The 26,880-nt window shown below is 40.7% G+C and overlaps 1 protein-coding gene across 4 annotated transcripts in view; it reads left to right on the top strand.

The window, feature by feature from the left end:
• Positions 1–979: 979 nt before the first annotated feature.
• eps15l1a (epidermal growth factor receptor pathway substrate 15-like 1a) overlaps positions 980–26,880 on the top strand; it is a 37,101-nt gene continuing 11,200 nt past the window's right edge. For 3 of the 4 annotated variants that reach the window (XM_026930664.3, XM_026930666.3, XM_026930667.3), the window contains exons 1-23: positions 980–1,066; positions 4,461–4,502; positions 7,499–7,588; positions 7,693–7,740; positions 7,862–7,957; positions 8,425–8,487; positions 9,230–9,355; positions 9,479–9,538; positions 10,327–10,569; positions 10,904–11,061; positions 13,140–13,290; positions 13,532–13,594; positions 14,811–14,896; positions 16,703–16,775; positions 17,320–17,481; positions 17,606–17,803; positions 18,957–19,121; positions 19,290–19,395; positions 20,009–20,059; positions 21,194–21,330; positions 24,161–24,221; positions 24,958–25,040; positions 25,316–25,409. In XM_026930664.3, coding sequence (XP_026786465.1) covers positions 1,040–1,066; positions 4,461–4,502; positions 7,499–7,588; positions 7,693–7,740; positions 7,862–7,957; positions 8,425–8,487; positions 9,230–9,355; positions 9,479–9,538; positions 10,327–10,569; positions 10,904–11,061; positions 13,140–13,290; positions 13,532–13,594; positions 14,811–14,896; positions 16,703–16,775; positions 17,320–17,481; positions 17,606–17,803; positions 18,957–19,121; positions 19,290–19,395; positions 20,009–20,059; positions 21,194–21,330; positions 24,161–24,221; positions 24,958–25,040; positions 25,316–25,409 — 2,383 coding nt within the window. In that variant the 5' untranslated portion in view covers positions 980–1,039. The remainder of the gene's footprint in view (positions 1,067–4,460; positions 4,503–7,498; positions 7,589–7,692; positions 7,741–7,861; positions 7,958–8,424; positions 8,488–9,229; positions 9,356–9,478; positions 9,539–10,326; positions 10,570–10,903; positions 11,062–13,139; positions 13,291–13,531; positions 13,595–14,810; positions 14,897–16,702; positions 16,776–17,319; positions 17,482–17,605; positions 17,804–18,956; positions 19,122–19,289; positions 19,396–20,008; positions 20,060–21,193; positions 21,331–24,160; positions 24,222–24,957; positions 25,041–25,315; positions 25,410–26,880) is intronic. The other variant, XM_026930665.3, reaches the window with a different exon arrangement.

A 26,880-nucleotide genomic window follows, 5' to 3' on the forward strand; every position in this document is an offset into this window, starting at 1 on the left:
TCCAAATGCATTTTGGGAGAAAAAAGGACGATAGATTAAATAATCCACCTCATTCATGTTCATTACACCTGCAACCTTATTTCACATGCGCCTGCTCAATCACTGTTGATGATGTGTGTAAAAACCTTTAGCTCAAATGGAGATCAAATCTCGTGGCAGTGGCAGTGTGTAGAATCACCCGACACTACTGGGACTGATAGCCTGCCTGAATCTACAGTCTGGGCTAGAAAGAAATCAGCCCCAGCCTCGCTTCTCGTTTCTTCATTCCACTCTGTGTGTTTTTCTTATGATCATTGGAGGTACGATAACTACTACCATTTGTTCATCTGAGGTGTTGTACAGTCTCAGGAAAAGGGCACTAGCCTGCACCTGTCCTGCTGGGGTGCTTTCCTCAAGCGTACACCTTCTGCACTGGAGTGTGTGTCTTACCTACAAAAGTGCACTTGTAGAGGACATTTACTTTTACATTTAAAGCTGTACTTTCCAATAAAATGATTAAATCTTTTTTTTTTTTTTAAGGTATACTATAGCCATGTGTCCAGGTGAAAGCTATAGAATAAAGAAACAGAGGGGAAGTCATAAGGAAAGGTACAGTTTAGTACATTACTGTTTAATCCTGCTATCTGTAACTCTACTCAGATTAGAAAACCAGGACAAGTAGGACAAATCTCTGATAACCTTGTCCTCATAGCGGAAAAACATTACACTGCGTTATACTGAGTGTAAAAATGTACATGAAGCAACACCATGGCCGCCGTGTGGCGCACCAGCAACTAATCCGAACCATATGAGAGAGAAAGTAGCTGGAAATCTCATTCGCTTCATTTTTTCTCCTACCCGTATTCGTACAAATCCCGCATGCTACACCGGGATTGGTTCATACCCAGTCCGCTGAGCGGGTAGTATACATTCAGCGAATCGTAATCCAAGAACGCTGATACAACTACCCAATCCTAGAGCAGGAGGCGGGACTTGCCGGAATACGGATGGGGAAACATAATGCCGCACTCACCCCGCCGTTCCCGGAGCAACAGGGAAAATGGCAGCCCTCACCACCCTCACTCAGGTAAATAGCCGCTAAAAACATATTTTCATTGTGATGAAATCTGATTTATTGACGTGCAATGAGTTCGAGTAGCGATGAGCAGATTTCTGTGAGAAATACTGAAACGAATATAGTGGGTTTCCGCGGAATTGTGATTTTTTTTAACAGAGCTAACGGTGAATTAGCCAGCTAACATTAGCCACCGGCTAATCGTTAATCGAGTATAGGGAGATTATACAGTACTTCTGTTATCTGCATTAATTAGCAGCATCACTAGCTAACTAACAGACGTTTGTTTGACTTTAGTAGGTTATATAAAGCTCGTATAAAGCTCATTTTGTGTATTTTAAATGCTGCATTACCCTTAAATACGTTGTAACCTACCAAAGCTTAACGGTAGAGGTTATTTATTAGGAATATACCAACATGAATATTAGGGAATGTGTTCATGCTAGCACGCTAGCTTTACACTTAGCGCATATTGAGTTTAATTTAACACCAAATAAAGGTAATTTATTCCCATAAAGTGTATGTTGATATGCGCATAACCGGTAATTTAATGTCCCTGATATCAAATTTGGCGTTTCAGAGCGTTTTTTTCGTCCTGTCCCTTAATGTTCCAGACACCAATTTGATAATTTAACTAAAAATACATATCTAAACATTTTATACACTGTTCTCACATTTTTGTCATTTTTCGTAAAAAGAAAAAAAAAATGATGACTCATCCTGTACTAGTTTTGTGTTTGTCCAATTAAATGCCCTCTACAGTGTGCATGTCTCGCCCCCAGGGGCGTGTCTTGCTCTACAGTAGCCGCTCGTTAGCGGTAAAGCTGGTTCGTAGGTGTCTTTTTGGCGTCAGAGTGAGTCGTCTTTGCTAATTCCTTTTCCAATCACTGCTCGGTGGAGATGAAATGGTTGGAGTTTATTCGTTTGGAAGAGGATGGAGTTTGTGAGAGTTGGTGGTTTTGAGACTTTGCAGTGGATTGTTTTACCAACTTGGTGTTCAGTGTTGGAATGTGGCTACGTCAGACTGATGGAGAACATGATTTTGTGTTTAAACACTGTCAGGGCTTCCCTATCAGTACAAGTCAGTAATTTATTACGTAGCACCGTATATAACTGAAGCGAACCCTTTAAGGTGTGTAAGCCTACCACTCAGATGCGTCAGATGTCTCCTGGCTCTCCACTGATGCTCGACCGCAGCTCAAAAACGTACGGCGTAACTCCAAAAACACAGCATCTCGGCATCTAGGATGTCGTCCTGGTGGAAATGGACAGGCGTGGGTGAAGGCGGCGCTGAGAAATCCTCCACAGCTTAAAAAAAAAAAAAAAAAAAAAGGCTCTTGTTAAACTCTCTTCATATTTAGCTAGTTCACTAAGCTACTGTGAGGTTTGTTTAAATTCTGCAGGGGCGTGGCATGGCGTATCTCGAACGCTATTGGCTGTTGTGTAAATCACTCAAGCCCTTGAACACACAGTCGCTCTGCCTTCCTGTTTCAAAAACTAATACTCCAGCTTACAGAACCAAATCACAGCTCACAAACCATTTCATGGTTAATGTTTGTTCTACCAAACTCACACAGCATTAATATTCCTGCTACAGATAGCAGCCAGTGTTAGCCGCCTAGCTTCAGAATTATTGGCACCCTACTAAGTAAGCTTACAGAATTATTGGCACACCATTATTGACGTTTTGGTATCGCCCTGCAACTGTTCAGTGTATGAGTTCCAAACATTTTGAAAGCCTATTTATTTATTTATTTTTTTAATTATTGGCATCCCTACACTAAATATTTGGATTTGCCCAACACTTTTTTAAAATAAGCTTGCAGAATTATAGCCACTCCTACATTGAATATTTGGTATTGCCATACAACTATTAAGTATAGGGGTGTCAATATTTTTGAAAGACTATATTAAAAAACAGTATTTAAAAAAAAGTTTATTTTTTTAAGTTTATTGAAATGATTGGCAATGTTATGGTGCTTTTTTTTAAATTGAGGTTCTTTTGTATGCAAGTTTTGAAAATTATTGCCACCCCACGATAATGATTTGTCAATGCCTTATAACTATTTAGTGTGGGTGCCAATAATTTTGAATTCATTTTAAACATATGTTTTCAAAATTATTGGCACCCTTACATTGGCTGAGGAGAATGACAGCACTGAGTGTTTCTCTGTTATGATTAATATAAGACCAGAGACACTTGTAGTGCATCTTGGACTCTTAATAGTCTTCATATTTGTAGGTTTGTACAAGTGATCTCACCTTTTCCACTCACACCACATTTACAGAGTAGCTAACTAGAGTGTGAACACAGAGACTGAGATGGCTGTTGAGAAATATTGTTATTTTTAAACAAGGGTTTCTCACACACACACACACACACACACACACACACAGAGGCTTACATGCTTATACACAGAGCAGTCTGGGATTGGAGTGAAGTGTATCTGGGTTTATCAGGGAGTTAGAGAAAATGAGAGTGCTGATGGATCAACTAAGAAAGCAGTAATGTGTTATGCTTGTCTGAGATGTCCGAGTAACTTACAGTGAGCTTAAGTTCATTGATTAGACTGTAAGTAGGTGACAATGAGTGAAACTCCAACACTACACACGATTATGGATGCAAAATGAAATGGAATCAGTGTCAGATTAAGCCTTCATTCACGCTAGCAAGTGATAAAGCGGCAGGCGGCTGTTCGTTTTCTATATACACGCATGCCAGAGAGCGGCGATTTCAAGCGCCATTTGATTAGGATTTTCTCAATTCTATGCAATTTAGGTATGAGGCAGTAAAGCAACAAATCCAACGATTCACTTGAACGATTCCTTGGACCAATCCTATGGCAAGTGTGGTCTGACATCACTTCAGTTCCCTGCTCACAATCTTAGTTTTTACCCACAATTAGTTTCCATTTACTGTTTGACTTTTTAAAAAATGGAAGGGAAAAAGATAAAATCATATCCTGTCATATCGAAACGTGTAGAGACATTATGGAAGAAAAAAAAAGCTAGTACAGTTGGCTTGCTTTGCCACTCTAATCTAAGAATAATGTCTGCAACGTAGCTGAGCGTGTAACATGTAAATCAAACCGTGGATTAGTGTGTCATTTAATTAATGTTTAACTAGTTAGCTTTAGAAGCTATGTATAGCTACTACTGTTTCTCATCGGAGCTACCATAACAGGCCACACACACGAGATGAGTGACTCGTTGCCTGCTATTTAAGCAGTTAAACTATTGAAAAATTATCACACCACTGTTTTTTTTAAATAGGAAACGGATGTAGAGAAATTATAGATTACACTTTGACATTTCTAGCCACCCTTCAGTCCAGCAGGTTAATTAAAACGATTAAGCTTCAGTTAGCACACGTAACACTGAAACATGCTGTTTTTTTTCCTTTCAGCTGTCGAGTGGGAACCCAGTGTATGAAAATTTTTACAGACAGGTAAGTCACCTGCTGCAGGGATGAAAGCATTTGAATTTATTTTTTGCGGTCTCATCTGGGTGGTTCCCTTCAATAAAGATGCAGCAATCCCACTCTTTTCCCATTTTTCTATATGATACTGATATCAGAGATCTGAGTCTTGGCCAATTCCTGATACTGATCACATATCCCCCCCTCGTGTTACCCAGGCTAGGTCTTCACCAGAATTGTATTAAAGCAAAACTCCACCCTGAAATGCATTAAATATGTTTATATTGAAGTATTTGTGACGTGTTTACTGATTCTCATGCTAATTTATTGGCTGTTTTTTGTTATTTCTGTCAGAAGTGTTAGCAGTTTTGTGCAGCGATGACATCAGAGGAAAACATTTATTTCTAGGGCAGTTACAAAGTTATAGCGTGTTGAACAGGTGAAGACATCGAAGAAAATGATCTCAAACATAAGGAATAACTAAAAGTTTCACTGTTAACTCCTAAAAACAGAAGAGCAAGAGCTTCTTTTCTCACTCCCCATGTTCCAGCGATGTTACGACTCGGCTAGTTAACAATCTACGAGGTGATGAGCGTGATGGCGTTGATGACGGTGTTAGCGTGAAAGTTGAAGCTTTGGAAGCTGATCTGTTTGAGCAGAGTGTACATATGAGGAGGTGAGACAGCTGGACAGACTAAAGGACTAAAGCACTGCTGCATCACTCTCTTTAGACAGAGATGAAGTGAGGGCTAAATGCCACTGGTACCACTATCAGCAGTATGGGTAAGGTAGGAAATGGTTAACCAAAGTGAAAATAGAGCAAAATGTTGATGCAAAAAGTTTAAACTAAAAACTCTGAATTTCATTACAAGGTAACGCTACTCTTGATGATCACACGCTTATCGTAAAGATTGATATCCAGGTTGTTCAGGATGGATTTTTCCTTTAAAAGTGTGAACACGATTCATTTCTCAGTGCAGCTGGATTCAACTAGACAACCACTGCATATAAAGCATAAACCCATACACACCTGAAGCACGGTGAGTCTACAGAAGAAAAAGGAGAGAAACAGTGTGTGAAATCTGTGAGTGAATTTTAAAATAATGCTCAGTTAAACAAATCCTTAAATATTATGTGCTGATTATTAACTTCCCAGTTACTAAACAAACAACTAATGACTAAATGTATGAAATGACGGAAGGACACACTGTGCTCTTACACACTGCACACTATTAAGAGTACAGTTATGTACTAAATAGCAGTTATTTTAACTCAGAATTTCAGTGTTTGCAGTACAAACGTGCAGTAACTTAAAATGCAGGGGAGCCATCTTTCAGAAACATCCACTAGGAAAATGGAGCTCTTCTACAGTGATGTCAGTATTTAAGAAATATGAATATTCCTACCGAAATTAATCAAGTAATGTCGAGTGAGAATCCGGATCTCAATTCAAAGCCAAAAATTGGGATTTCTGTTTCATCTTGAATGGTGCAACTCTAAACCAAGTGACTTTGGTGCCAAGTTACGCAAAATGTTTGACTTGGAGAAGAAGCGCAAGGCTTAGAGCACCATCTGGGACGGGGCTTGAGGTATCACCTCCGTCACTTCTGCGTTCCTGCTACAATTGTGCCATCTGCCAGATGGGCTTAATGATACAAAACTGTGTCACCTAAATTGTGGGGGGAAAAATATATATATGTATGTGTATACACTGCCTGGCCAAAAAAAAGGTTGCTGTTTGGGTTTAAATAAGCAAATACTGAAGAGCCTATGATTGGATCATTAATATATGATCATAATCATCAACAGTTCTTTTAACCTTAACTGATGCAGTGTGTAGCTTCTCATTTCTTAAACAACCATGGCAGATTACGTATCGCATGGTCGTGGAAAAGATGTTACTGAAGGGGAAAATTGTTGGCCTGCATCAAGCAAAGAAAACTAAGGAGCTTGCTGAAATCACTGGAACTGGGTTCTGAAATGTCCAGTGCATTATTAAAGCCTGGAAGAATAGTGGTGAACCGTCAGCTTTACAGCAGAAATGTAGTCGGAAAAAATCTTGAATGATCGTGATCAGAGATCTTTAAAACACTTGGTGAAGTCACATCGTAAAAAAATCGACGGCCGAACTCACGGCTATGTTTAATAGTGAAAGTAAGAGCATTTCCACACGCACAATGTGATGAGAACTTACAGGATTGGGACTAAACAGCTGTGTGGCCACAAGAAAGCCATTTGTTAGTGAGGCTAATCAGAAAAAATGACTTCAATTTGCTCTGGAGCATAAAGACTGGACTGTGGAGCAATGGAAAAAGGTCATGTGGTCTGATAAAATCAGATTTACTCTATTCCAAAGCAATGGGCGTGTCAGGGTAAGAAGGGAAATGCATGAAGTGATTCACCCGTCATGCATAGTGCCTACTGTACAAGCCTCTGGAGGCAGTGTTATGATCTGGGGTTGCATCAACTGGTCAGGTCGAGGCTCAGCCTCATTCGTGGCAATAAAATGAAGTCAGCTGAGCACCTGAATGTACTGAATGACCAGGTTATCCCGTCAACGGACTTTTTCTTCCCTGACGGCACAGGCATATTCCAGGATGAAAATGCTAAGATTCATCAGGCTTAACTTGTGAAAGAGCCGTTCAGGGAGCATGAGGAATCATTTTCACACATGAATTGGCCACCACAGAGTCCTGACCTTAACCCCACTGTAAGTCTTTGGGACGTGCTGGAGAAGACTTTACGGAGTGGCCCGACTCTCCTGTCCTCAATGCAAGCTCTCAGCCAAAAATTAATGCAACTCTGGATGGAAATAAATGTTGTGAAGTTGCATAAGGTTGTTGAAACAATGCCAGGACGAATGCGTGCCGTAATCAAAGCTAAATGCAGTGCAACAAAATATTAGATTGTGCGACTTTTTTTTTTTTGGCCAGGCAGTGTAATATACATATACATACACATACATATTAGTGCCTTTTGTTATTTCCTGAACATCTCAATGTTTTTATGGTTTTCTGCTCTGAAAGGTGGATCCAGGAAACACAGGGAGGGTCGGACCTACAGAGGCTGCTTTGTTTCTGAAGAAGTCAGGCCTGCCGGATATCACTCTGGGAAAGGTGAAGGAGAGAAATGCATCTGTCTGGGAATTCTAGATATTCCTAAAAATACACATCATAACTCTTCTGATGGGTTCTCTCTGATGTTTTTGTTTCTTCCACAGATCTGGGACCTCGCTGATCCAGATGGAAAAGGTTTCCTGGACAAGCAGGTCAAACACATGTTTTCTCTTCTGCTAGGCCTTAAATAAATCGTCCATCACTGATTAATGAGTGTTTGAATGCAAGGCAGATCATCTGACTTGTGTATTTGCACTGTGTTTACGTTAACAGGGATTTTATGTCGCTTTGCGGCTCGTGGCCTGCGCACAGAGCGGTCAGGATGTCTCTCTTGCAAGTTTAAACCTCACTGTCCCTCCTCCTAAATTTGTAAGTGTTTAACATTGCAGATGAGAGAGAAGTGCTCTGAGGGTGCTTTCACATTAGTCTGTTTACTTGCTGTTTGGTGCTGTTTCATACTGCACATACTTAGCTACAATAAGGACCAAAATACAAAAAAATGCTGAAAACATCCGTGTAAAACTCCTTTGTTCATTGAGTACAAATCACGCTGTGTTTGATTCACTTTCTGCAGCTGATTCAGAGTCGAATCACTTTCCGATTCCATTTGAAAGCGGACCAACATGACCTCGCTCAGAAGCTCTCGGTTGTTTTGGTCCGCACCCGAATGTGATTTCTATGTTCTCACCTGCCTAAAGAACCACACTGAGGTGGAGAACACCCCAGGGTTCTTTCAGATGCATTAAACACTGTATATGTGAAAGCACCCTGAGAAATATAACACAAATATGTTATGAAGATCTTGACATGACACTTAACATGATTTTGTATCACAGAAGGATCCTAGTAGCCCGTCATTAAGTGGTGCTTCATCAATGGACAGCCACTGGGCCGTTAGAGTAAGTCTTTTAATCATTAAACAGAGCAAAATGTTTTAATGACATTTTGATAATCTTTTTTTTTTTTTTTTTTAATTTGACATGATTTGCCCTCGCTGTGCTATACATGAGTTATCTTTTGTTCTTAAAGGATCAATCAGTCATAAATCAAAATTCTAACCACTAGAGCAAGATTTGTCTCTACTTATTTGCAATTGCATGAAAACACTGACAGGGCTTTGCTTGTCCATGAACTGAGCCACCCTCTCTGCTCAAACTACTTGCAGTTACATACATATACTTATAATTTCTGGGACAGAAAAAAAAAGTAAATAGAACCCTGTAACAAAAACTTAGCACTTCCCATTGCATGGTGGTTTTGGGAATCATGGTTTTATTAAGGCATCTTTAAAACCCATGTGATTTTGCAGGTTTCAAACCATGTTTAAATATTATAAATGCCACCTTTAATGCACCAGGGGTGATCAAAAGAACACCAGTTTCAAAAGATTTGTCTCTAGTTATGTAAGTGTAATTGCAACGAAAACACTGATGAAAACAACTCGGTGTTTCTTAGGTTTTAAACCATGTTGAAATATTCTCCATCTTTAATGCACCAGAGGTAATCAAAAAAGGACATTAATATCGATAGCTGACTGTCTACTCGAGTGCTGTGCATATTGTGGAAATGCTGTGCCAAATTTAAACAGGTGTTTATTCTGAGATCCACTCAACCCACATTCATCATGTGTGTGGTTTGCAGCCTGAAGAGAAAAGCAAGTTTGATGGTATTTTTGACAGTCTTGTGCCAGTAAACGGGTTACTCTCCGGAGAAAAGGTCAAGCCAGTTCTTATGAACTCAAAGCTGCCAGTGGATGTGCTAGGAAAGGTAAATTCATTATTTAATAAGGATGGATCTGTTGTTTGTAATCATTTTACAGCCTGTCTATATAGTACGTTATAACTAGATTTACTGTGAATGGGATATAAATTGTATTTTTTCTTTAACCAGGTTTGGGATTTGAGTGATATAGATAAAGATGGGCATCTGGACAAGGACGAGTTTGCAGTGGTGAGTTAAATTCTGGATTCTGATTGGTCAGTAGGTGTTGATTAGTTTTCTATAGCAGCAAAAGTAGCGCAGCTACAAATCGCAGGTTTATATTAGTGTGCTGCTCAGTCTAATGTTATTGTTTCTATGGTAACAACTGTAGAAAAATGTGTAAAAAAAAAAAAAAAGTGTAATCATTGATTTTGAAAAGTTTTCTGTAGGTAGGCATTTATGGAACATTTATGGAAGGAGTCTCCAGTGTTAGCACTTTGTAAGAGTCCGAGCTAAAGCTGTAACGTTAAGTTTTCTGACAGCTTCAGGACAGAAGATTTTTTATGTTTTGCGGGCTCTTGGTAACACGCCAAGATGCGTTTTTTGGTTCATTATATTGAAGAGAGAGAGAAAAAAAGATGCTGGTGAATGAATGACTGTTTATAGCTGCTATAACATAAGTGAGAACAGGAACTAACCTCAGACGTTCACAACATTAAATGTATCTGTAACCGGATAAAAAATTATGACATGATCTTAATTAAAGACTTTCTGACATGCTGTAAAAAGGAGAACGGTCAACTTTGGGGTGGTAACAATGTTGTTGATTAATTTCCAGCATGACATGGAACCTTTGATTTCTTTCATATGCCTTGTGAGAAAATTTCAGGGACAGAAAAATTATAATCACAAGCCTGCAATCCCATGGTGGTGGTGTGAATCACAGTTTTATTAAAGTATCTTTAAAATGTATGATTGTGGAGGTCTTAAATCATATTTAAATATGTTATTATAAACACATCTGGTTTCTCCTTCAGGCCATGCACCTGGTGTACCGCGCCCTGGAGAAGGAGCCTGTTCCCTCTGTTCTGCCCTCCTCCCTCATCCCTCCATCCAAACGCAAGAAGTCTGTGGGCTCCTTATCCAGCATGGCACCTGTGATGCCAGGAAGCCCACCTCCTCCTAAAGACAGCCTGCGATCCACACCATCACACGGCAGCATGAACTCCCTGAACAGCGCCGGGAGTCTGTCACCTAAACACACACTCAAATCCACACAGGTACACAAACACACTCAAACCTACCTACACTCTTAAAGCCTTTTCCCTAAAGAAACAGGAAAACACTGTGTACCTGACACTGTAACACAGAATGTAGGAAACACTGGGCTAAAGAGGAAGCAGATGGTTCCACTAAAATATGATTCCATTTCACACTCCATTTCTTTTTATTGATCATCTCTAAGGAAAAGGTGTGAATTATTAATGATGACATCCTGCTCAAGTGCTTTAGTTCAGGTGAAGCTCCGTTACAGTCTATAGAGTGAACTGCTAAAAGCTCTTTACATAATTTATAAGCTTCCTGGGTTTTTTCCTTCGTTTTATGTGTCATTAGCACTCTGTGAACTGGGTGGTGCCAGCGGCAGACAGAGGACGCTACGATGACATCTTCCTCAAAACGGATGCCGACCTTGACGGCTTTGTCAGTGGCCAAGAAGTGAAAGAGATCTTCATGCAGTCTGGCCTTCCGCAGAACATTCTGGCACATATATGGTGAGAACCAGAGTACTGGTGTAGAAATAACACACAGCTAGCTCACTGACAAGAAAGTAATAGTACATAAATACTCCAGGAAGCTGAGAGGGCATGAACAGGCGAGTGTTTCAGAGAGCTGAAGGGGCGTGTCCAGGCGAGTGTTTCAGAGAGCTGAAGGGGCGTTTACAGGCGAGTGTTTCAGAGAGCTGAAGGGGCGTGTCCAGGCGAGTGTTTCAGAGAGCTGAAGGGGCGTTTACAGGTGAGTGTTTCAGAGAGCTGAAGGGGCGTGGCCAGGTGAGTGTGTCAGAGAGCTGAAGGGGTGTGGCCAGGCGAGTGTGTCAGAGAGCTGAAGGGGCGTGGCCAGGCAAGTGTTTCAGAGAGCTGAAGGGGCGTGTCCAGGGGAGTGTTTCAGAGAGCTGAAGGGGCGTTTACAGGCGAGTGTTTCAGAGAGCTGAAGGGGCGTTTACAGGCGAGTGTTTCAGAGAGCTGAAGGGGCGTTTACAGGCGAGTGGTTCAGAGAGCTGAAGGGGCGTTTACAGGCGAGTGGTTCAGAGAGCTGAAGGGGCGTTTACAGGCGAGTGGTTCAGAGAGCTGAAGGGGCGTTTACAGGCGAGTGGTTCAGAGAGCTGAAGGGGCGTTTACAGGCGAGTGTTTCAGAGAGCTGAAGGGGCGTTTACAGGCGAGTGTTTCAGAGAGCTGAAGGGGCGTTTACAGGCGAGTGTTTCAGAGAGCTGAAGGGGCGTGGCCAGGCGAGTGTTTCAGAGAGCTGAAGGGGCGTTTACAGGCGAGTGGTTCAGAGAGCTGAAGGGGCGTTTACAGGCGAGTGGTTCAGAGAGCTGAAGGGGCGTTTACAGGCGAGTGGTTCAGAGAGCTGAAGGGGCGTTTACAGGCGAGTGTTTCAGAGAGCTGAAGGGGCGTTTACAGGCGAGTGGTTCAGAGAGCTGAAGGGGCGTGGCCAAGCGAGTGATTCAGAGAGCTGAAGGGGCGTTTGCATGCGAGTGTTTCAGAGAGCTGAAGGGGCGTTTACAGGCAAGTGGTTCAGAGAGCTGAAGGGGCGTGTCCAGGCGAGTGTTTCAGAGAGCTGAAGGGGCGTTTACAGGCGAGTGTTTCAGAGAGCTGAAGGGGCGTGGCCAGGCGAGTGTTTCAGAGAGCTGAAGGGGCGTTTACAGGCGAGTGGTTCAGAGAGCTGAAGGGGCGTTTACAGGCGAGTGGTTCAGAGAGCTGAAGGGGCGTGGCCAAGCGAGTGATTCAGAGAGCTGAAGGGGCGTTTGCATGCGAGTGTTTCAGAGAGCTGAAGGGGCGTTTACAGGCAAGTGGTTCAGAGAGCTGAAGGGGCGTGTCCAGGCGAATGTTTCAGAGAGCTGAAGGGGCGTTTACAGGCGAGTGGTTCAGAGAGCTGAAGGGGCGTGGCCAGGCGAGTGTTTCAGAGAGCTGAAGGGGCGTGTCCAGGCGAGTGTTTCAGAGAGCTGAAGGGGCGTTTACAGGCGAGTGTTTCAGAGAGCTGAAGGGGCGTTTACAGGCGAGTGTTTCAGAGAGCTGAAGGGGCGTTTACAGGCGAGTGTTTCAGAGAGCTGAAGGGGCGTTTACAGGCGAGTGTTTCAGAGAGCTGAAGGGGCGTTTACAGGCGAGTGTTTCAGAGAGCTGAAGGGGCGTTTACAGGCGAGTGTTTCAGAGAGCTGAAGGGGCGTGTCCAGGCGAATGTTTCAGAGAGCTGAAGGGGCGTTTACAGGCGAGTGGTTCAGAGAGCTGAAGGGGCGTGGCCAGGCGAGTGTTTCAGAGAGCTGAAGGGGCGTGTCCAGGCGAGTGTTTCAGAGAGCTGAAGGGGCGTTTACAGGCGAGTGTTTCAGAGAGCTGAAGGGGCGTTTACAGGCGAGTGTTTCAGAGAGCTGAAGGGGCGTTTACAGGCGAGTGTTTCAGAGAGCTGAAGGGGCGTTTACAGGCGAGTGTTTCAGAGAGCTGAAGGGGCGTTTACAGGCGAGTGTTTCAGAGAGCTGAAGGGGCGTTTACAGGCGAGTGTTTCAGAGAGCTGAAGGGGCAGGGCTAGGTAGATGATAACTGTGCATTTTTGTGTAACTTTCAGCCTGTTACCTGTCTAGGGCTTTGTCAGACACACGGCAGATTGGCAAGCTGACCCGAGAGCAGTTTGCTCTGGCCATGTACTTCATTCAGCAGAAAGTGAGCAAAGGAGTGGATCCTCCTCAGGCTCTGACCCCGGACATGATCCCTCCGTCTGAGAGAGGAACCCCCGTGAGTAACTACACCTTACTGATTGTGAAATAAATAGATAAAAATCAAACACAATAAATAATGGGATAAATAAAGGGCAATACTTTTGAAGTTTTGTAATGATGGCCTTAAAAATTAGTTGATGTGCCAGGAGACAGCTTACACTACTCAGTAACGATATTTAGCACTCCTGGTCTAGGCTGCTTAAGTAAAGGGAGTAGAGTTTACCATACTGATTATATTGATCTTTTTTTCTTTGCAGAATATGTCAGGGTACATGACGCCCGTGGGATCAGAAATGGTAGCCCTGACCGAAATGCGCAGAGTGAGTCCATGCTGCTGATTGATTTGATACATGCATATAAATATGTATGCTACTTTTGTAAGTCAGTAAGTTTAAAAAACATCAAAGTTAATAGGTGAATGAAATGTAGGCGGTGTCCTTTCTGCAAATGTGGTCAATCAGCCAAGACATGGTATAAATATAAATACATTCAAAATTACATACTTTCTTCAAACACATATGCTACATCATCTCATTTTAAATAAAGGATTCTGTAAAATATGTAGAATAATTAGTTTCAAGTTAGTTACTTATATTCAACTTCCAGCTTTATGGGACAATTCTGGCTTCTGTTGTCTTTCAGTATTATTTCAGGATATGGTTTAAAGTGTATGAAATTTTTTTATTAAGAAAAATTTTTTTTTATTAAGGTGAAATAGACTTCTATTGCATCTTAGCTAAATTAGCTTTGTAGCTCCAGTGTAAATCTAAATCACACCTTAGCATTCTACTGAGAAACCAGAAAAACTCTCTGTCCTGAAGATGTTGGAAAACTTAAAGTTACAGCTTTACTCTGACTGTTATAAAGAGCTGATATCGGAGACTCCTTCCATAAATATTAAATAAATGGTTCCTTACAGAAAATCCTTACAGCTGCGTTAATAGAAACCTGTGATTTGCAGCTGCACTGCTGTCAGAGCTGCTGTTATAGAAAATGAATCAACACCTTCTGACCAATCAGAATCCAGAATTCCACAGCATTATGCTGTAATGTGAGCACACAACATTTAGGGAGTGTCTAATACGCTGAAGTGACTTACTGTCAAGAAACTATGGTAGTCGTAGTGGTTTTATAAAAACCTAAATGGAAGGAGAATGCAGCTCATCAAACGTTTTTCTTTTTCATATTTAATGCTGCTGATGTGTCATTCTTATATCAGACAATAATGTACACCTCATGGGTATGTAAAAAACGTACAAAAAACGGGATCAGCAAATGCTTTTAGCAGCAGTGTTGTGTTGAAAAGCATTTGTGCTGTGAGTGGTGATGTGTGTTGTAGAAAACATGGAGGCGAACCCTAAGCACCTCGTCTATTCTCTTCTCCTGTCCTGGTGGTTTCCTGTGTGGTGTTTTGCCCTCCTGCTTGTTTGGTGCTGTGGTGTTGCCTTGCTTATGGAGGCTGTAAGGCTAAGTGGAGTGTGTGTGTGTCTTTGTGTTTGTGTGTGTGTGTGTGTGTGGGTGTGTACACCTCTGTAGGACAGCTCCAGCTCTGTGGGGTCTGGTGAATTTACAGGAATCAAAGAGCTGGATGATCTGAGTCAGGAGATTGCTCAGCTGCAGAGGTATGTTCCTGTTAGGAGACACGTTCATCCTGTAGAATCCCAGAACCTGGCGAAGAGCATTTACAATCTTTCTTTGAATGCTTTCATTTGAAACTGTCAGAATTATTAAGTTATGACATAACAGACAGTTCAGAAATACTCAAGTACGCCTTTTGCACCATCTGGAACGACTGCTGATCAGGTGGTTGCAAGCAACAGAGAACAAACATGCCTGGATGGTTTTTATTTATTATTTTACATGTGGCATATGATATTTTTGGCAGAGTTGAAGCATGAAGATTGAGAGAGTGCAAAACCATATAGAGGGATTGCAATTACGAAATTTTTCTTGAGTCACTTGCACTCATTGCTTGTTCAGAAACTTTTACCCGACAGCGTGCCTCTACATCAGGGGTTCCCAGACTAAGGGGTCGCTTGATTTATAAATGGGATTGTGAGAGAAACTCACAGTCTCCTCATTCATGTATTTTATAAATTGGAAATATCCAAGACTGATTTTATTTTGTTATTGGGAGACACATTCAAAGAAGCCACATTTAAAAATGAAGAATGTACATGCTATTTTAGTCTTTTTCACTATCCTGACATGCTGCACCAAGTGTACGACAAATTTTCCCATCACTCTACTTCCATTAAATTATCTAGTGTTGTGTCTCAAATTGCATGCTTATGTACTATTCTAGATTTTTATTGAGTGCTAACACTAACCGGTCAGATTGATTTATTTATTTTTTTTAGATTAGTGTAAATACTTTTGAATGTATGGTCCGAGTGTTTGATTTGAAACGCAGCCCATGACAACAGTCACGATGACGACGGAAAGTTTTAAAGTGAGACAGAGCTCGTCAGTGCGTTTAACAACTGTGCATGAAAGCACTAAACAATTTACAGTTTGACTTGGAAACCCCACTGACAGGAATGTTTGGGCTCTGACGTATTATGTAGTGGAAAGAGTTTTTAATCCTCCAGATGTACATAAGATACACAAGCGAGTATGTGAATCCTGCTGCTCATGTTGCCGCTGCTTCTGCACTGTGTAGGACATCGGGCCGTAATCACACCACCCTAGTGTGGATTATTTTTATTAACAATACAACACTTCCCGTTAGACTGATAGTTCAGTGCAAGGAATATTTCACTGATATTTATTCACTTATTTTACACATAATGTATTTACAAATTTCCTAATTTGTAAATCTGGAATTGAAAACATGTAGGGTGGTCAAGGCTTGGGGTCAAAGAAGATCCATAATGTCCATTTGGAGTCATTTGCCCAAAAAGTTTGGGAATCCCTGCACTACACCTTAAGCTGTTTGTTATGTAATTATGTGCTGGTGGCTGCTCTTTTTATCTGTGAATATTAGTCTTCATTAAAACAAAAGCCTCCTCGTGTCCTCTCCATCTCAGTCTGGTGTTTAATGCATCCTCCTCAAGCTCACAGTGAGTGTGTCCCTGTCGCTCTGTAGATAAAATAAAGCTGTCGGTAAAAAGCACATGTTGGAGCTAAAACACCAGATAAAGTGAGCTGTGGAGAAGTTTCTGCTCCCCTCTGCCACATCTTTACCTTTAACTTATGTTCTTTGAAATCTTTTGTTCTCATCACTCATTCTTCATGCTGCCACAGCACATTCGCTTTCACTCACTGGGACACGCTCAGGTAAATCTCTTTCTCTCTCAGCTCTTTGGCTTTGAGTTTCTGTGACGCTGTTTGTTGGTGGAGGAGGCGTGTCTTTTTTTTTTTCCCAGATTTTTTTGACCAGTTTTTCCTCACTTTCTTATGAAATTTTTGTCTCTTTGTGTTATCAGGGAGAAATACACACTGGAGCAAGACATCAGGGAGGCAGAGGAAGCCATCAGACACAAAACTACTGAGGTTCAGGTGTGTTGACATGTATGATGCTGATCTGGCCTCTCAAAACCATTTTGCCATCCTGTGGCCTCGAATGATGCAGTATGTCCTAGAAAGACTGGCACTTTTTTCTTTTCTTTTCTTTTTTTTTTTTTTTTTAGAAACTATAAACTGCAGGTTCTGCTTTCATTTTATTTCTTGCGTCACCTGAAGTATACCACCAGGTTTAGGGGATTTTCCACTCTGGTTCTGTTGTATGAAAAGTTTATACAACAATTAATTACTAGCAGTTTAATTTGTTTTTTAATATGTTAAAATGAATTGACTTAATTAAAAAAGAAATTGACCTACAAGTTACAGAAGCTGTGCTTAATATGTGACCACATAAAATAATATTGACCAACATTTCAGCTAGCACCTTAAAATTTTTGTTGTAACTGTGATCATGCTATCACTGTCAACTTAAACCTCTTTAATAACTGTACTAATATCCGTGACTTGATGTAAATGTGTATTGAGGACAGTGAAATGAATAAGACTAATTTAACCCGTTACTTTGGGTTCTGATATACAGGAAATGCAGAATGATCTGGACCGAGAGACGTGCAGTCTGCAGGAGCTGGAGGCCCAGAAGCAGGACGCTCAGGACCGACTGGATGAGATGGACCAGCAGAAGGCCAAGCTGGAGGACATGCTCAATGAAGTACGACAGAAGTGCCAAGAGGAGTCCCAAATGGTGAGTGCAACAAGAACCCCTTCATCACAAGGCTCTAGTCCTGAGGTCATTGACATGACTGCAACATTTAAAAGAAAAGCACTTTCTGAGTGTAAAGTGTACTGCTGTGTGTGTGTGTTTTCAGATCTCGTCACTCCAGAGTCAGATCCATTCTCAGGAGTCGGACCTGCTGAACCAGGAGGAGGAGCTGAGTCGGGCTAAAGCGGACCTGAACCGGCTACAGCAGGAGGAGAGCCAGCTGGAGCAGAGCCTGCAGGCCGGCAAGATCCAGCTCGAGACCATCATCAAGTCCCTGAAGGCCACGCAGGACGAGATCAACCAGGTAACAGCCGTGGAGCTTTTCACTCCTCCACTTCAGGATAAGGCTCATAGTACTGAGTCTGGTATTTAATCCTGAAGACATTTCACCAGTAATCTGAAAGAAAAATGGCCAATTTATTATAGATATATGTTAGAAAAATAATAAAAAAATAAGCTGCCCAAAACTATTTATTGTATTTTTAATTACTGAACAATTAAAGAATAATTGATCAGCTATACCTGTTTAGTTGATTTGAACTAACCTAGCTTGGTATCATTAGTACTGCAGAAGAAGACTGGTGTAACTCTGGTGATGAGGTTGTTTGCTCCAGTTAAAGGGAGACGTCACATCACACATCACTGAACATCCTAAAAAATACACGTTATTTTTAGTTACATTGCAATGTTGGAATTGCGTCAATGAAATATTTTCAGTTTAACATAAATCTCCATGTATTCTCTCACTAACAAGCCTCCCCCTCCACCCCCACCCCCCCCGGCACTTTGTTCTCTGTGTGTTTCACTCACTTGCCCCTGACTTGTGACTTGATTGGTCATGAGGTAAAAAAGCATTTGATGTCACTCTTTTCCACTGTGGATGTTCCACTGTCAGCAAAAAAGGCAGCTGTGAGCACTTTTTTAAGGGCTCACAGGTCCAGGTTTCCTGGTTCAATCCTGAGCTCAGGTTACTGTTTGTGTGGAGTTTTGTATTTTCTCCCCGTGGCTGTCTGGTTTCCTCCAGTTTCTTCCCACCTCTCAAATACATACCATGCGACTCTATATTGCCACAAGGTGTGAATGAGTGTGTGAATGAGTGTGTGAATGAGTGTGTGAAAGTGTGTGCGTGCATGGATTAGCGTCCCATCGTGGGTGTATACCTGTCTCACGCCTAGTGTTCTAGGGATCGAGATGAATCAGCATAAATGAAGGCATCTTACCCACGCTTCTCACTTGTGTAGGAGTTGCATGTTGTACTACGGTCCACTAGAGGGCGATGAGTCCATACACAGGCCTCAGTGCTCTTCATGGTAGAAGACAATACGTTGTGAATTACCGTATCAGTTTAGTATATATTCAAATGAGCGGTCCAAGTGGACCAATATAGTGTCATTGGTGAATTTGTGGTCTATATCTTCCAGGTGTAATGCAGATTGTGTTTGTATTTTGTGCTGTAGGCTCGCAGCAAGCTCTCTCAGATCCAGGACAATCAGCATGAGATAAGTAAAAGCATTGAGCAGTACAGCAGCGCTCTGAACGGCACACATGGAGGCAGCATGACTAACCTGGCCGACATGAGCGAGGGGTTCCCCGACAAGGAGAACGGGGGCTTCGGGGTCATGGTGAAACCTTCATATTGTTTTTCATATTTAATATTTCGAATTATACCACAGTGATGTGGAATTAACTGTGTTATTGTGTAATTTTTATTTCTAGTCAAACTGTTGTTATAAACCTTGTATGTGATGAGATGGTGCATGTTGCATGTTGGGGTGTGTGTGTGTGTGCAGGACGACCCGTTTAAAGTGAAGACGAATGTGTTCAGCACAAACTCTCAGGAGATGCACACTGACCCTTTTCAGTCGGAAGACCCTTTCAAATCCGACCCTTTTAAAGGTTCTGCTCATATTCTCTCTCTCTCTCTCTCTCTCTCTCTCTGTGTCTGTCTCTTTCTGTCTCTCTTTCTGTTTGTTTGTCTGTATTTTTTCTCTCCTCTCTCTTTCGCTCTCTCGCTCTCTCTCTCACGCTTGTTTTGTCTGTGTCTTCGTGTTTCTCTTTCTCTTTTGCTCTGTCAGTTTCTTCATGTCTCTCTCTGTATGACTTTTTGTCTCTCTGTCTTTGTCTGTCTCCTCTTTCTGTCTCTGTTGCTCTCTATCTCTTTCTGTCTGTTTCTCTATCTCTGTTTCTCTTCGTATTTCTCTGCCCCTCTCTATATATCTCTCTGTCTCTTTCTCTGTCTCTCTCTCTCTTATACTCCCCTGTCCATTTCTCATCTGCTCCCTCATCTTCTTGCACATTTGTTGAAAGAAACACTTGTCCTTCAATGAGACACCCACACACACGTCTGTCTCTGAGCTGAAAGTCTTGTCTTGGAGCTGAAATGTTTGTTTTCTTTACTTGGATGTGAGACATCATGTGACTAGTGTTTGAGGTCTGGCTTGTGCTGGCATATAAATTCCTCTCTCCAATTTTTTTCCTCCTTCTTTCTGTCTGTTCACTTTCTGTGTAGGTGATCCCTTCCAGAATGATCCTTTTGCCAAGCAGCCTCCCACAGCAACAGGTATCTGCTCTGTCCTAATGCATGATGGGAAACAGTTCTGGGTCTTGCACTGAAATTTGCATGGATTGCAGCATCACGCTGGGTTGCAGTGGCACACTTCTCTCTTTCTCATATTCAGCTTTCAGTTCTCCAACTCTCATACTAAATCGAGGCCAAATGTACAATTTGGAAAGTGTACATCAGGCTTGTTTTAAAGGTGTGGCATTGTAATGAGGTTGTGTAAGAAATAGATGTGCACACTGTGTAGTTTACAGCAAAGCTGTGATATGAGTACATACACTCTTCCTGCTGCATGTATATCCAGTTATACAGTAGTTATCCAGTTATACACTGTCACATGACCTTACATCAAGGGTATTGAAGGGCATCTTTTTTTTTTCTGTACACTCAAAAACAAGAACTCGCCCAAACCCAGCTTGTGTGAAATTGATCATTTTTTTCTCGTGATTTACTATTTTAAAACCGAGTAATGAATAAAATATAATCACATTATCAGAAAATCAAACTATTGTCATGTATAATCAGAAAATGAATAACATTGTCAAATAAACAGAAAGCAAATGAAATATTGGCACATAATAAAAAAATCTATATAATATTGGCATGTATAATCAGAAACATTAACAAAAACTAATAAAATATTGCCACGTAATCAGAAAATGTAATAAAATATTGGCACATTGTTAATGTTCCACATTAATAAAAAATATTGCCAGAAAACAAATAAAATAACGGACATAGTGAAATAAATACAATGTTGACACTTATAATAAAAAATAAAATATTGGCGCACATAATGAGAAAATGAATATAATATTGGTATATGTAATCAAAAAAATGAATAAATATTGGACCTATAATCAGAAAATTTAAAAAATATTGGCACGTATTCACAAAAGACTATAATATTACATATAATCAGAAAATGAATAAAATATTATCACATATTAACTGTAATATTGAACATTGTCTCACATAATCAGAAAAACAATTAACAAAGTTATGTTTCAGTTTTTAAAAATTGAATGAATAAAATAAATTTTTATAGGAATTTGATGGAATCTGTGGTAATGGACCGGTTGATGTCCAGTACTGTATCTCTTTATGCAAACTTTCCTCTCTGTCCTCACACAGATCCATTCGGCGGAGATCCGTTTAAAGAGACAGACCCGTTCAAGACCACTTCAGAAGACTTCTTTAAGAGGCCGGCCAAGGCTGATCCCTTCACCAGCTCGGACCCTTTCAGTAAAAGTGCTACTCTTCCAGTAAAGGTAAAGGAGCAGCCAGAGAAAGGTGTACAAAGATGGTGGGTGATATGGACAAAAATATCATCACAGTATTTTAGGACAGTAATTTGTGTCACTATACTGTATATATTTCTGAGGACTAGGTTTGTGTGATATGACGATTTAATTGTTCTTACACGGTCTTACACTGGCGTTATTTCCAGTGACCTTTACTTCAATTATATTATGTTAATAATTGTGCAGGTTTGACAGTTAACTCTGAGTGTATGCTTTTTAAATGGTAAAATACATGAAATTTTACTCTTTTTTTTTTTCTTGTTAGTTTTGCAATCTAGCCGCACATAAAATTTAGGGGTGTGTCTTTTAGACACTTAGTAGTAGTAGTTCTGATTGCTGAAAACAAAAAGAAGCTAAGCAGGAAGAAAATGGTGGGCCTTGTGCAAATGTAAACTTGTCATGCTCCAATCTGGCAATTTTTTTTTTGGATTCAAGCCAAATGAAAAGGGTCGAATGCTCAATCAATAACACTACATGTAAACTCTGTAACAGGCATGTCTTTACAAATAATATTAACAATATGAATCTTTAAAGTCACCTAAAATTCCACCATCCAGCTGAGTTTTTGCAGTTGACTCTGCCAACAAGCAGTTCCTGACCTCTTCCCCACTCCCAAGCCTCCATCGTGGCTATAGATGTTTTATTATCTATCTGTTCTGGATGATAGTTGAGATTTGGATTAATGATAAATCGTAATCAGGGAAAGTCACTAGTTCTGACACTGTGCCAGTTAAAAAAAAAAAAAAAAAAAGCCAATGGAAAATCTACTCTGGGCTCTAAAGTGGGCCTTTTTTGAAACAAGCAGCTGATTTATGCTTGAGAGACACAGATTATGTGTATTTTATCACAATCTTCTCCACACCCCAGATGGATTTGATTTGAATCACCATCATAGGCATAACTGACTGCTAAAGTTAAGCTAAAGTTGTTTAATGGGCTAAAGTAAGGTATCAATGTTGTAATCCCCCATTTATAAGTTTTAAATGTCAGACCTACCATCACTGTGCACTCTGAAAAATGTCTGGTCTGTGCTTTCCAAACATACTGGGCTGCACAATATGAACAAAAATAGCGTATTGCAATTATATTGCTACACTATGTGATTGCGATATTTCTTTGTGTAAAAAAAAAAAAAAAAAAAAAAAAGCAAACTCGTGATGTTTCACAGTTAAAGATTTTTTAAAAAATCTTTCTGGAACATGACAATAAAATAAAAATGATAGATATAACTGCTCATGTTGATCGCTGATTTAATTCATGTAAGTTAAGTGACTAATGTGTCATTTAACTGTAAGATGATTATTTGGATTTGAATGCTGCTAATGTATAAAATCGTGTGGAAGGCTGAGTTTTACACCTGTAGTAGTCATTATAACAGTGTGGTTCAGCTCCTCACCCAGTAGTGAGCTGATCAGACTGTGAAGTGTTGTCAGGTCGGCTGAAAAGCTCACACTCAGAACCCTGTCCTCCCTCAAAAAACCTGTTCTCCTCCAGAGCCAGGAAGTGAACCGAAAAAAAAAAATCATCCCTGACCCCTTGCGCCCTGGCCACCGAGTATTTGAACTCTTTCTCTCCGGCAGGATTTTCAGTTCAGTGTGTGTCAAAACCAACAGAAACCAGGAAAGCTTCTTTCCTCATGCACTTGGACTTATTGCCTCATACATATGACGACTGTGTGACTGACAGCATTGTGAGCGAGATGCAGTATTTGTCTGTGCACCATTCTCCTCTGTGCAGGTTTTTTATTTACAGTTAGCTACTGAGTATCCACTTCTGTTCCCAGCCCTGCCAGTGTTTACAGCTTAGCCGCAGCTTTTTACAGTTTTACAAAGAAAACAAGAATTGTGACTGTTGGCTTTTGACAGTGAAAAATGGAGGAGCTGCTTTCTTTAGGTACGGCACACTGGACTGGCTAAGGAGAAAGAGGACTGAGAAAGCAGGCGTGAGAGAGAGTGTGGATCTGTTTATTGTTGTTTAAGCGCACTTTTCAGCATGGAAACATGGAAACTTCTCAGTATAAATAAACTGTTACTGAAATGAAACACCCCAGCTCTGTAAGACCCTGTCTGAGTTGCTTCGTTCGGCACTACCGGAACTTCACAAACACAGCACCTAAAAAGTGCATCATTAATCACACACAGGTGTAAATGCATTCATGAAATTACTCACTGCTTCTCCAAGACTCCCCTCGAACAGCAAGTGGCACTCGACCACTCCTCCACTGCCATACTTGCCTCGCTGTTTCTTAATGTTCCTTGGTGTACATCTGAAAAGAAATTGAACCACTGGAAAATTAAACAACATGGTGAAAATCCAGCGTTTCAGAGCAGAGGTGTTACACCGTCTGAGCTAACATAGTGTTGACGCATGTATCTTCGACTGGATCTCGTGATCAGCGGAATCTGTGCAAAATTGTGCAGTTTTTTTTCGTGCATTGCATTTTTCGTTTAATAGCTTAAAGTTTGTATTATGTAGGCTACACTTTAGAATTTTTATTACATTTAACATGAACTGGACTGCAGACCCTACATGTACTTGTTTTAATTTTTAATACACTCAGATTTGATCATTTATGCTATTAGCATTGAGCTGCATAGTCTGCCACATGTTAGGGTGTTTGTTGTAAAATTCTGAAGTTTTTTTTTTCCCTGTGTGTTGGGATTTTTCTTGCTAGCAATGTTAGCAGCTCAATGTTCCTAGAAAATGCGCGTTGTCTATGTCCTTGCCTTTAAAATCTTATTGCAGTGTGTGCAGTCTAAAGTGTACTTGGCCAATAAATTCTTTTTTCTCTTTGTAGTCTCATCACTTCTCAAGCAGCGACCCCTTCGCTTCCACCAGCCCCAAACACAAAGGCTCAGGTACAGTGCTTCTGCTGAGTCATTTCATACCTTATCACATTCACATAACCATTTAAACCGTTTAAAACTTCCAACCTGTGTGTAATCCCTCCCAGCTCTCTTCTAAAAGTCACAGCAGTAAACTGGTGGCTGTTTTCACACATATTAGCCCCAGAGTCATTTCTGGCCCCCGTCACAGGCCTCTGAAAAGCTGTGAAGCGAGACGATGCTGTTAAACGAGTTCCCATGCTCAGCATCCTGACCGCCCTGTCGCGAGTGCTCTGCCAATCTTAAAAAGGATGTGACATTCCTCTGCTGTTTCAGTAAACATGTTCTGTTACAGCATTTATACAGCGATGCCAGGAAGTGCATGGCTGTGTTTTTTCTATTTGTAGTGGTTAGAAGGAAAAAAAAAACATACAAAGAACATGGGTCTAAGCAAGACAAGAATGTCACTTGAATGCTTGAGGCAGACGCAGAAATGTTTTGCTCAGCAGAGAGGCTCTGAGTTTTTCCGTAACCTGTTTGTCACATGAGAATTTCAAACTGTAGTAGAAGGTTTATTAGATTTAGGCAAGGTCATTGAAGAGTGAGCCTTCAGTTAGGACCCCGTATCAAAGCTATATACAGTGCGTATATATATATATATATATATATATATACACACACACACATACACACACACACACACATTATATATACTATATAATAATATAGTATGTAAACATGGATTATATTTACTTATCTCTGATTGCAGACCCCTTTGGGACTCTGGACCCTTTTGGAAGCAGCTCTTTTGGCAGCAACAGTGGCTTTGCTGATTTCAGTCAGATGTCAAAGGTATGATCAGAGGTTGAATTCTCGATTCTGATTGGCCAGAAGGTGTTAATTCTTTGTCTGCCAACAGCAGCTCTGATAGTAGTGCAAGCTCCCAATCACAGGTTTATTATTAAAGCACTTGTTCTAATAAGTTGTTGTTTCTCTGGTAACTGTGGTTCTGTCTCACCCTCAAACCTGACTGATGCAGGAAATATCTCTTCCTTTGGTCAGTGTGTGAACTCTTAACCTCTAGATATGTCAGTCTGACCTCTTATTCTTATCTGTCATTCATACAGCAGAGCTTCACCGACGACCCCTTCAACCAAAACCAGGACACTCCAGCTCTCCCGCCCAAGAAGACCATACCGCCTCGGCCCAAGCCTCCCAGCGGTAGGTATACAAGTTAGTGGTGAACATTCGGTCTCACAGTGCTGTTTTTTCAGTACACTATTCATTCTAAGTCTCTGTGTGTTTTTCAAGCGAGTTTTTCAACAGTTGTACCTGAGGGAAAAATAAAAAAAAAAACCTGCCCACATTTCACACACAGTTTCACAGTTTACCAAGATGAAGATTAATCACAGTGATATGCAGCTCTTTTTTCTTTTCTTCCTTGAGGTAAACAGGAACTGAAGGGTTAGAATAGATTCATATTGGGTTTTTTGTTTCAGTCACCTGATTCCCCAATTCCTTACAAAATAATTAAAACAACATTTTATAGAAATCTAAGATAAGTCATAACACAATTAAAAAATTTTAAACAAAAGACTCTCTATAACTGCATGTAAAACTTTTATAGATGATGGGATTTTTTCTTCATTTCAAGTTTCTGTAAGTAATTCCTCTCTTTCGTTTAGGGATGAGTAGATGGTGTTTGGATACACCTGCCAGCATTTACGCAGGAGTGCCGCATTTTAACATCAGAGTACAGTGCTACCAGTTAACCCCCACCCCCACCCCCCCAAAAAAAAAAAAAAGGCAGAGGAGCCAATGAGTGAATCAGGAAGGAATGACAGTTGCGTATGTGTTTTGGACTCTCTGATCTTAACTGATCAGCTGGGAGGCTCCCTACCCAACCCCCTTAATCTCACATTAGCTTCACTCGTTTCAATTTGATCTTCTCACTTGAAAGATGCAGCCTTTCTTTCGGTCACGGTAAACTTGACTTAGCAAACATTAGACACATTTATAGTGAAAGTCAGTATATTTATTAGTTTTCATCCAAAAAATTAATTAAATTAAGTAGACCAACAACAAAGTATCAAATCTAACACTTTACAAATAGTTGTAAAAACACTACTTGCTGTCCTGCACCAGTCAGCACAGATGCATGAAGGTCAAACCCACTGAACCTGGAGTGTGTGTGCATACAGGGTTGTATGGTAAGCACCAGGCATTTGGGGGGAAAAAGCTGTGGCTCATTTAGTTTAGCTGAGATGTAGACACTAGAAAATTTTGCATGTGCACTTTATTATTAAATGCCGTACATAACATCTTTTTCCTAGAATGAGAATTGTAAACATTTCACTCTTTCACACACACACAGTATATCCAATGCTTTATTCCTCTTAGGACATGGCAGGTCTGTATATAAATTAAAAACTAAACCTTATTTTTTTTAATTGCAGAATCAGTGTAGCTCACTCAAGTAGTGAAACCTCTATTTCCTTATATTGAACTATTTTTATTTCTTCCTACAGAATCTTTTTATTTGTTCCTAGATGTTCATTGTTGTGAAGGTGTTTAAGAGGTTAGACTTGGAGGTTTAGTTGGTATATTAAAAGGGGTACGGTTACAACTCAAGCGCTTCAAATCATCTGCGGTTTGCCTGCACTGGCAGCATTATGCTGATCTCCACGCCCTT

Source organism: Pangasianodon hypophthalmus, chromosome 11 (genome assembly GCF_027358585.1).
Source record: "Pangasianodon hypophthalmus isolate fPanHyp1 chromosome 11, fPanHyp1.pri, whole genome shotgun sequence".
Taxonomy (NCBI): domain Eukaryota; kingdom Metazoa; phylum Chordata; class Actinopteri; order Siluriformes; family Pangasiidae; genus Pangasianodon; species Pangasianodon hypophthalmus.